Here is a 12042-nt window from a genome sequence, read left to right as displayed (position 1 = left end):
CTGATGCCAGAGTTATTATTATTATTGAGGAGCGGATCTGGTGTGATGGTTAGAACACTTGACTATCACACCGAGGGCCTGGGATCGAATCCCACTCCCGACAAACTTACAAAATGCGAGTTCCTTTTTCGGAAGGAAAGTAAAGCGTGGGTCCCGAGATGAACTAGCCTGGAGACTTGGGATCTCCATTTAGCCTAGTGGTTAAGGCTATGGATCGCCAATCCGGAGACGGCGGGTTAGATTCCCGTTCCAGTCGGGAAAATTTTCTCGACTCCCTGGGCATAGTGTATCATTGTCCTTGCCTCGCAATATACAAATTCATGTAATAGCAGGCAAAGAAAGCACTTCAATTAAGGTGAATCGGGACGCTGTGTTATTTTTCCTATCTTCCCTCTCTTTCTAACAATTTGCCTCGCGATTTTGAAGATGGTAATCTCGATTTCTATCGCACAGATGAGGCTGAAAAACAATCAGCATATGCACTGCAAGTGAGAATACACAATGATAGATTTTTGTTCCATTATATGAAGTAGAATCTGAGATTACCATCTTAGTAGCAACAGAGCAATGGCGGATATTTCCTCGACCGTCCCGTCCGCCCTTAATAACTGTGGAAATGCTCAAAGAATACTAAGCTGAAACGAGGCAGTGGGGACGTAGAGCCATGAAGAAGAAGAAGATAGAAATGGAGAAACAGGTATGGACCGAGTAGAATGGAGACGACTACTATGTACAGCAGAGGTCACTCAGACTCAGTCTGACCGGTAAGATAAGTAGGAAACAATTCAATTACCCCAGGCAGACTTTATAAAAAGAGGTTCCAGTGCAATGTGTGATGGTGATGTTCACTAATTAGCAAATAATGTTTGATCGTCAACAGAATTTCACTACGATTTCGATAAGAATGCTTTCAAGTGTACGAGATTATACAGATCTACATAAACTTTCTTCAAATACCACATGACAATAGTTACACTAGTGTAGTTTTCTTAACGGATTGAATATACTTTGAAAATCATCCTCTTTGAAGAACAACCAGATTGGCAGATTTGTTTCAATAAATAGCTCCGACACGTGCCATTAATAATCCCACAGTCCCAACAAAAGCCAGTCCTACCTACCTCTTTTGAATCAGCCGAAGCGAAAGCATGCGGCTGTCTTCAATTATGAAAGTTGGCTCGCCCTAGAGATGAAGATGGAGCTCTTCAAAAAGGAGATGAGATGCTTGAAAGAAAAATGTTCTTACACTCGCTGAGGTGCTATCCATTTTAGCATTGTAGATGGTGGTGCTGAACATTTTAGATGAACATTATCCAGGTCAATTAAAACTCACGTTGTGAATTAAAGGGTGAATTAGTCATTATTAGGGAAACTCTGTCTTAATAACAAAAAGCATTCCTGTACGATTTTCCTTATTTTTCAAATTTCTACGATGAACATAGGCCCTTTGCATAACACAGATGTTAATTTCACGTATTGAAATGCCAGCCTCGACTCGCTTCAGTCCGTGGATGATGATGATATCAAGTCAAAAGAGCCATCTCGCCATCAAGTTATTCCACACTTAAAGGGTACCCAAGCTAATAAGCTTCACAGCTTCTTTCAAGTTCACGCCAAGACAGATGGATAGGGTCATGGTTTATTAAAATAACATAAATTAAAAGAGCCCGTACACAGAGGGAAGAAAAATTGCACCAAATGTGATTTGTTCAGAGCAACCCATCAAAGGATAATCGTTATTGCCGCAGGCCGCATGGTTCGTTTGGGTAAACACGAACATCAGCCCTGCTGCTGATGATGATGACCGCTGCGAGTCACGTGGATCGTGGTAAGCAAAAGATCAGCAAAGGTGTTTTTTTTTCTTTATTCATAATAGCAAGATCTTCTATTCTTAGTAAAGGCATCTCATATTAGATGAAAGTTTAAGTTTCGTGTGTGATTCTTTTACATTTTTCTTTCTGGCTTTACATGTCAGTCAGAAGGAACTATAAACAATCGACTCTCCCCATCGCGATGTTCTGCATGTCGATATCTCTTCCCAGCCACTTCATGTTGGCTGTATGTTATGTAGAATAGAATGCTAATATGAAGACCATTTGCATATATGCTTCCATTTGATCGCGTGTGAAGTGTACGCATATCGCTTGCACTTCCAGCATTGTATTTAACAGCCTATGCGATCTTGTGTTGGCTGGGCTGGTTGGTGGGGTTGGAGAGTAGTGTTTTTTTCTTCTAAACCATAGGGGGAAGTCTGCTCAACAGACACCTGAACAGGAAGGTCCGGTAAGTGTGGGGTTAAGGCCGTCTTCTACAACAAAAGTAATAGCCAGGACTACTCTCTCTTCGACCCACTAAACAAACCAGAACCTTTCGTCTCTCCGGAACCACCAAGAAGGCATTGATTCAGAGAGGAGCTAGTGCACATTGCACCCTCAAGGTTAGTTGCGTAGCCTGCTGCAACGAACATCGATGACTTGCTTTGGAAAGCACATCACGGTAACATGCTGCACTTACCCAGTTTCCCGAGTGGTCCTCTTCACTCCCTTTGTCCTCGGAAGGCGGGCATGGTCAGCCCCACGCCCGCGCCCAACTATTTTGCGGACATCAAAAACTGATGCCAGATCTGACCTGCTGAAGACAAGGGTATCACTACCATTCAGGCGCTATCAGCTGCACCAGAAGTTGGCTGACAGTAGGGTCTCCACCTGCCCCGGCCTTTTCCGGGGACCCCTTTCCAACCGCGGGCTCGGTTCCAACCCAGTAGACCGATGCCACGAGAGTAAAGGACTTCCTCTCCGCGGCCATTTAATCGCAGTAAGGGTCAATTTCGACCACAGGGCACCGGTACAAAGCCGAGTCCAAACCCCTGGACCACCTCTTGTACCGCATCTAAACTAGCCATTCTCCATCCACGCGCCACCTCCTCTGTAGCTCCAAGACGGCATTGAAACTAATCTGCTCATCTACCCTCGAGGGGTTGGAATCAACTACCGATCGGAATCAACCTGTGGGTCCACCTTCCTTTGGTGGAACTGACCCACGCGCGCTGTCCATTTGACCATGGAAGCCATCCTTGTAATTCTGCGTAAGAGGCACACGCATTTCGCAAGACTGCATTCTTTCCTGATAAATATACCAATTAGCACCATACCAGTGATGACGCAGAACGTGTCGTGTGATACGGTACGGTACGCTTGCATCCCTTAGGCCGCTTAGGCACATCAGCCTGTAAGTACTTTCCAGCTTACCACGTAGCAACACTATCTTTCCAGCTTGGACGTAGCGACACTAGCCAGAAGCTTAAGTTTACAAGCGTCCACCACAGATCTATTGGACATCATCCGGGACAGTACCACTATAGCTTTGGAGGCTCTTTTACAGACGTAATCAACGTGGCTTACCGAAGGTAAGCTTATCGTCAATCATCACACCTGTTTGACGGAGCGCTTCGAAGTGATAGTGCAATCGCCTACACTGATCACCGCTCCGACTCTTGATTGTTCACAACCACCACTTAAGTTTTGTGGTGAGCCTCCACAACAGCGATCGAGTGGGCAGTATTCAACTCCACTTCTTCGATTCATTCACCGTACACTTCCAACGTAATGTCGTCAGCAAACCCGACGATCTTCACTCCCACCTGGAACTCTAACCTCAACACCTCATCGTACATGGCATTCCTTAACACCGGACTCCTGAGGTTGTGTGAAAGCCATTCCGACCCACCTCTGTGTCGTAAACTAGTACTCGATTCTGGATGTAATTTCCGAGAAGCTTGTACAGGTACCCGGCTATACTCAGACGCAGGAGCACATTGGCAATAGACGGCCGCGTTCCTTGCATCCAGTCACTACTGCACAGTAGTGAATCCCCCTTCTCTTAGGCTGGGCCGACCCAAAATCAAATATTTTCTTTAAGTTGAAAAAAACTACTTTGGCAAATCTAGTTCAACTTTCAGACGCCCAAGTGATTCTATCCATTTTATTAATTTTTCTGAAACATTTTTTGGCGTATCTAATGAAATTTGCTGGTGCCAAATTAATTCAATTTATTTTGTTAATTTTTCTGAAACATTTTTTGGCGTATCTAGTGAAATTTGCTGGCACCAAATTAATTCAATTTATTTTGTTAATTTTTCTGAAACATTTTTTGGCGTATCTAGTGAAATTTGCTGGCGCCAAATTAATTCAATTTATTTTGTTAATTTTTCTGAAACATTTTTTGGCGTATCTAGTGAAATTTGCTGGCACCAAATTAATTCAATTTATTTTGTTAATTTTTCTGAAACATTTTTTGGCGTATTTAAACAGAAATTTATAGTAAGGGGGGTCAAGTGCCCCCTCTTGCCCCCCTTTGTCTCCGCCAATGGCTGGAACGCTATCTCGACGGTCTTTGTAATCGACAGGATAGCATCGATGGTCGACCTCCCCTTTCGGAAGCTCGAGAGACCATTTGCACCCTCAGTGTACCTCTACAATCTGTTGAGGATGATCTTTTTGAGCACCTTCCCCGCCGAACAAGCATATTGGTCTATGTGCCGACGCGACGGGTCTCCGGGTGATTTCCCCGCCTTTGCGCTCTGCCTCTTCAATACTTCTGGGAAAACTCCCTCGTCCAGGCATATCTGCACAGCAAACATGAACATCTCGGGAGCCTCTTCAATAGCTACTTTTAAGGCCAGGACCTGAGGCCTTACCTACGCTAATGGACTTTGTTATCCCTGCAAGTTCAACATCGATGACTCTCTCCTCATCGCCAGCCCTAGTGCCTGGCTGTCCTACGGAAGGAGGCCAAGAACTAGGATCATGACGCGGAAAAAGCCCATCGATGATCCCCTTCAACATCTCTGGAGAATGCTCTGTATGACCCATTACACCTCTTGTCTTGGCCATCACGATCCTGTAGGCATTCACGTTGGCACTCTGACAGAGATCCTCAAAGCAGGCCATTCGTTTCGCTCTTCCACAAATTATGCCCACTACATCCATCGTCTAGCCCGTAGGCGGACGCGGCGCAGGTCCGCAATCGCTTGTGTCCACCAGTACGCCGGTAATCTCTTATTTCTAGGGTGGACTCGCCTAGGCATGGTCGCATCGCACGCACGCGAGAGCTCCGCTACCAGCTCGTCGTCGTCTAAACCAAGTAGGCTTCGCTCACGGCGGAGCGCCTTTCTAAATACCTCTTCGGCGAAGTATTCCATCTGCAAGTGCTTGGCCATGGCCTAGCCGCCGCATCCTCTACCCGCTGCCTTCTGTTGTTGTAGTCGATTCTGTAGCGTACCGCCAGGTATTCGCTGTGAGTGTAGCCATCATCTACTCTCCATTTCGAACTACTTGTTAGGCCAGGACTACGAAAAGTAACGTCAATAATCGACTCAGCACCGTTCCGACTAAAACTAAAGGTACTCTTGATACCGACATTAGCCAGATCGACATCTAGTATAGCCAGTGTCTCAAGCAGGATCTGACCCCGCTGGATTGTGAAACGACTTCCCCATTCTACGGCCCAGGCACAAGAGTCACCCGCTATTACCACCGGCCTTCACCCTGTTATCACAGTTGTCATACAGCCCGGCGCAAAACAGCTACAGAAGAAGAGCCAGTTTCCTTTGGCGACCACGAATCCCTCATAGGTAGTAGACACCATATCCAGGACGGGGTATTTACCCGTCGTCCATATCGCCGCCATTTATCTGGACCCATTCGCGACCCTATTGCCGTTGCCGACGGGCACTCGGTATGGGTCCGCTATGATGGCGATATCCGTCCCCCACTGAGAAAACACCTGACAAAGCAGTTGCTGAGCCGCGTCACACTGGTTCGGGTTCAGCTGCGTTACCTGCATTGTGAATTGTTCAGTGGCGTGACAAGCTCTTCCGCTTCGGTGCCCTCGTCTACGTTTTCCACCTTCCGTGTCGCCTCTATTCCCCTTTGCCAAGGACATCTTCCACCAATGTTTTGTAGGCGGCGTTCACGCTTCAGCTCCAGGTGCATCTCGCTCGTACGAGTAGTACGTCTGGTACTGCGCACGACGGCTTCCAGATCCACGAGCGTGGCGTCGCTTCGCATCGCCTTCAAGACGTTCGAGTACTTACACGGTTCGGTTTTGATGACGACGCGCCTTTCTTGCGCCTGGCTCCTACATTTTACTCCTTCTTGGTATCACGTCCCTGACATCCTTGAGCTGCGGCTTTTTCTTCTTCCTCTTCCGCTCGACTTTCGACCAAGGAGGGTTGGTTCACCCTACTCTGTGGTTGCTGAGGGCCTAACAACCCCCTGTTCCCTTCCTTCCGGGTCAGGCCAGCTTTTTCAGGCTCACCCTTCACAGCTTTCCGGGACAGCTGGCTGGGGTCCGACTTGCCGGTATTCTGGGTTAGTATTTTCCTAGCCTTGCAGGCACCGCCAGACAGTTCCTCATCTGACGACAGCCTCACCCGCTTCTGCGAGTGCTTAGCGCGAGCAGTCACATCCGCCATACGTTTTGGACTTCCTGCGAAAGCGAAGACCTTCGTTTGGGTAGACTTCGTGATAAGCTTCGTAACCTTTACTTTCGCCGGTTCCGCTGCTGCTGCAGTCTTCACGAGTCTCACGTGATCCTGCTTGGCATCGTCCATCGACTTACAAAGTCGCAACAGGGCCGTTTTCAGGTCCATGCTTATGTTGGAATTCGTGAACGCAAAGTCGATGATCTTGACAAGCTGCTGCACAGCCACCTCGATAGCGGACAGTTCTTCTCTCTTTTGGTTGATGGTTAGAGTCGAAGTATGTGCAACGGTGGCATCGGTAAATATCGAAGAAATATCGTGTGGTCGATTTGTTATTCCGTTTGTTCGATGGTCTCCAGGCGTAACGATAAGGCAGGCTGCGTTGGAAAGAGGTGCAACGAATGGCTGTTTTCGTAAAGATAACGAATCAGAGAGTCGTTCTCCTTCGTCAGCTAATATGATACCGAGCTTTCCGATCGTCGGTCTTAGCGTTTAGTTCTCATATGATGATCTATATGTCATGGTTTGAGCTGCATGCTTACTCGTTTTAGAGTTGGGCGAAAAATGCGTATTTGTCATCATCAACGCTGAGTGTGCGCTGAGCACAATGTTAATGCTAAAGATTATAATCGTCTCTAAATTTCTTGGTGATGACCCAATCCAACATTTTCATTGTTTGCATTAATCACCGTCATTTATTTTTTATCAAATTACTAATAATGGTTACGCAGTCTTGATGAATTGAAACAAAATAATAACTAACTTGACGTTTAGTTTACCCTTTAGTTTTTTATATTGTTGTTTCTTGGTGAGCCAACGTTCAGAAGGTACAGCAAGCGTCGTAGTAAGAATCATTCTCAATTTTGTAAAGTTTAACATCGAGTGCTATTCTTTCCACGATTTAACATCTGTTAATGTTCGATTAAAGTCCAGTTTCATAAACGGCGTCACGTGGCAAACGATTCTACCAAATGTCCATTTTCGAAACATCATTTCAGGCTTCAAGTGCTCCTTGAAGGCAAGCAAATAATTGACTGCAATTTCTTGAACATGTTATTATTTCTTATCGAGAGTATTGTTTTTACTCGCAGAAAACATCAGTTTTCGTTATCCTACAGATGGAAGTTCCTACGCATACCAAACATTGGCACGAGACCCAACTGCGGCGGCGGAAGGTGTCGGCCCTGTGTCTGATAATAGTGATTGCGTGTCTGAGGAACATACTGCCGACGACGACGCCGGCAAACGACCGGTGGCATGCCTTAAGCCACGGAACGACCGCAGAAGACACCGTCGCCGTCGCATATGAGCAGTTCTTAAGGATGACTCGTGTGCGACGCTGTCGTCATCGTCGTCATCGTCGTCGTCGTCGCCGTGTGGTTGGCGAATGCGGTCAATCAGAAGTTGGGTATAATTATCGTCCTTCGGGGCGAAAATATTCGACTCCACTCTGACTCGTGCCAACGGTTAATAGTTATTTGAACTACTGTTGCCGTTTGACCGAGTTTCACGATTGGAACATATGGACATAAACCATAGGAAGAGGTAATGGAAATGACAGTTCACAGGGTATCCACTACAAAACTGCTAATATATGTGGTAAGATATCCCATCGGGGTTACATTGCCCATCAGGCACGGATGTAATAGTTTGTGCAACATAAACCTAAAATTTTTAAGTAAGGAATTTTAGAAACATTAAAAAAAAAATACTTGTCCCAATTTAGTTAAATGGGCTTTAAATAACGCTGTAAAACTTAGCATAGTTTCAACATTGATGTATTGCTGATGTTTGTTTCTTCAAAGCCCAAATTCAATTTCCGTTCTTCCCGATTGATGCGCAAATTGAGACTTAAGTGTTACATTAGCCTAAAACTCACCTCGCCCGCTTCGGCCCACGAATCTGAGATCGTTGAATTTCGCCACTTGGTTCCTCATCACAGCTGTGCAGTTCCGCAGTTCACCGCAGAAGTTTTCGTCGTTGCCGGCCCGGATGGTCACCATCGTCCCGTCGCAGACGTCGCCCAGCGAGACTACCTTGAAGGCGCTCGGTAGCGTCTTGTTGGATCGCCAGTGGTTGGGCAGGGCGGAGCACAGAAAATACGGACTACCGGTTCGCACTGAAATCGTACAAGAGAAGAGAGCAACCGTCAGAGTTGAGGCAATTCTCAGATGACATACATTATTGGCTTGTTGAATTGGTGGAGTGATCCCGTCGACAGCTAACTGCCATGTAATGCGATATCGACGTAGAGTGTAATTAGTTTCATCTCATTACATTTCCCGCTATTATGAATCCATAGTTGGAGCTTTGGATTGCGCCAGCAAAATGGAACGATTTGCATTAGCGTCTACGTTTCATTCAAGTTTGTGTCTTACCAGTTACCAGTCAGACGTCTCGCAGTCGCAACTAGTCAGCAGCAGCCGGCAGTTTATTCATGCAAGAAAACGAGTGCGCATGGCGAGGGTACAAGAGTGGGGAAAATGAACACTACCTGCTGGGGCTTAGTATCGCAAGAAACGATAAATTGTGTAAGGTTTCCCGCTTGTTGCCATCTAGCGTCTAGAGATTACCCAAAGTAGGAAAAAATCCCGTGCAGTTGGATTTTTTTATTCTCGTTCGAACCGATAACATACAGTTTCCAATGAATTTTCTTTATTCTTTCGTTTAGTGATCTTGAAATATTGGAAGTTTGGATAACCGGATAACACTTTTCGATCGGGCGATATTACGAGCGCGGTTCCACATTTTTTTCTCAGCTCTAAATTTCACCTTTTCGGATTGCTCCCGACTACAAACTCATAAATCTGAAGTTTCAGAACCCCCACCCCCCCCCCCCCCCCCCCCTGAGAGCCCCTTTTCTCAGGCATTGGTTTAAAATTATGAAATATCGAAAAATTTCGAGGTTTTTCGATCGCCATTTCGGCTGAATGCACGATATCAAAAAATGGAAAGGTGTACCACGGAGCTTTAGGGGTTGTGCAGCTACCATTGAAAACTCATAAAGATCTGTCAAGCCATTCTCGAGAAACATTGTTTTACGAAATTATATTTTGAGAATTTCTCATGTTGAACTCAAAGAAACCAACTACTATATTGCTCAGTTGCTGATTTAATCGTGCTGTTTAGAGTCATGGCGTCTTCGAAAATAACCAATCCCCCTAAAAGTGATATAAAAAAATTACTTTTTGAATTTTTCAAGATATGAATTTGATGTCTTCACGAGACTTGTAGAAAATGTTGTTCTGAATAACATTGTCGAAGACGCAAAGTTCGTAATTCCGATACTTTTTAAGATATGTTACGTCTCGGCAACTTTTTCAATTTTTAATAGTAAACTGTATAATTTTGCAGAACATCTCATTTCGGTGGTTTTAAAAATGAAATAGTTGTACTTAAAGGGGTCGCTGGTTTAAAAAAACGTACCTTATTTTAAAAACAATGAAATTACGAACTTTGCGTCTTCGACAAAAATATTCAAAACAACATTTTCTACAATTCTTGTGAAGAAATCAACCTTATATCTTGAAAAATTCAAAGAGTAAATTTTCTATATCACTTTTAGGCAGATTGATAATTTTTACCAATAGTTAAAAAAATAAACGCATTATTCTAGTGAAAAACTCCCTCGAAGACGAAATTGCAAAAACGAAATAGTTGACTCACCAGTTGCTCAAAAAGCTGAATTTGGATGTGGGTCTCGTGTATATGTATCCATTTAGCCTTTATCAAGAATATCAAAATGTATTTTATATTCTGGGATGTTCTAGGTGATCCAAACTGTCCTATAGTGAAGTCCTTCAAATCTACATGAATAGTTTTAGGTATTTTCGCATAACATAGCATTGCATAACCTACTGGGATCCGTGAAGCTCTTGACATCTACTATGTCATTTATAGACACTATAGGGATATTCAAGATCAGCCAAACTACCTTGAAGTTCAGGACTTCAGGTCTACACTCGTAACAGTATCCATATCTGTTATACTGAAAAACGCTGCATAATCAACTGCAGTTACTGGAACAATCTGAAGTCTACTAGTTTATCTTAGACCTTTGGGACATCTAGGGTCGTCCAAACTGTTCTATAATAAAGTCCTTCAAATCCACAAGAACAACTTTAAGTGTTTTCACCATATATAATAGTATTGTTTAATCTGCTGGGGTCCGCGGAGCTCTTGAAATCTTAAATGTCATTCAGAGACACTACAGGGATATTCCAGGTCAGCAAAACTACATTGGAGTTCAAGACTTCAGGTCTACACTCGTAACAACAACCATATCTGTTATACTGAGTAACGTTGCATATTTATCCGTGATTACTGGACCAATCTGAAGTCTACTTTTTTATTATAACCCTTTGTGACATTCAGGTTCGTCAAAACTGTTCTATAATGAAGTCCGTCAAATTTTTAAGAAAAACTTCATTTGTTTTCACCATGAATAATAGCATAGCATAATCTGCTGAGATCAGAGGTCGTCCCAGTGTTGGTTGGGACGTTAAACAGAACTGGCACGATGGCCCTCCGGCGAGACAGGAGTGTTGGCGTAGGCCCAATAAGCCACCCGTAAAAATCCCCATTGCGAATAACATAGGAGAAAATACGACTCGATACAATCGGCAAAGACCCACGCGACGAAATAAGGACTACGATTGGAAACTTGGAACATGGAATTGCAAGTCACTAGGTTTCACAGGATGTGACAGGATAATCTACGACGAACTACATCCCCGCAACTTCGACATCGTGGCGTTGCAGGAACTTTGTTGGACTGGACAGAAAGTGTGGAAAAGCGGGCATCGAGCGGCTACCTTCTACCAAAGCTGTGGCACCACCAATGAACTGGGAACAGGATTTATAGTGTTGGGCAAGATGCGACAACGTGTGATCGGGTGGCAGCCGATCAACGCAAGAATGTGCATGTTGAGAGTTAAGGGCCGTTTCTTCAACTACAGCATCATCAACGTCCACTGCCCACACGAAGGGAGACCCGATGACGAGAAAGAAGCGTTCTACGCGCAGTTAGAGCAAACATACGATGGTTGCTCGCCGCGTGACGTGAAAATCGTTGTCGGCGACATGAACGCGCAGGTAGGAAGGGAGGAAATGTACAGACCGGTAATCGGGCGAAACAGCCTGCACGCCGTATCGAATGATAACGGCCAGCGATGCGTAAACTTTGCAGCCTCCCGTGGTATGGTAGTCCGAAGCACCTTCTTTCCCCGCAAAGATATCCACAAAGCCACCTGGAGATCACCCGACCACCAAACAGAAAACCAAATCGACCACGTTCTAATCGACGGTAAATTCTTCTCGGATATAACCAACGTCCGCACATACCGCAGTGCGAATATAGATTCGGATCACTACTTAGTCGCTGTATGCATGCGCTCAAAACTTTCGACAGTTATCACCACGCGTCGAAGTCGAACGCCGCGGCTCAACATCGAGCAACTTCGTAACGTAGAAGTGGCTCAAGACTACGCGCAGCAGTTAGCAGTGGCCCTACCAACGGAAGAGCAGCTTGGCGCAGCTACACTTGAAGATGGCTGGAG

General features: G+C 45.1%; 1 protein-coding gene across 1 annotated transcript in view; it reads right to left on the bottom strand.

Moving 5' to 3' along the window:
* LOC109421880 (protein lozenge) overlaps positions 1-12042 on the bottom strand; it is a 131107-nt gene that overhangs the window by 91340 nt on the left and 27725 nt on the right. The window contains exon 3 of the mRNA XM_029861755.2: positions 8364-8603. Coding sequence (XP_029717615.2) covers positions 8364-8603 — 240 coding nt within the window. The remainder of the gene's footprint in view (positions 1-8363; positions 8604-12042) is intronic.

This window comes from Aedes albopictus, chromosome 1 (assembly GCF_035046485.1).
Source record: "Aedes albopictus strain Foshan chromosome 1, AalbF5, whole genome shotgun sequence".
Taxonomy (NCBI): Eukaryota; Metazoa; Arthropoda; class Insecta; order Diptera; family Culicidae; genus Aedes; species Aedes albopictus.
This window is presented reverse-complemented; position numbering and strand designations above follow the sequence as displayed.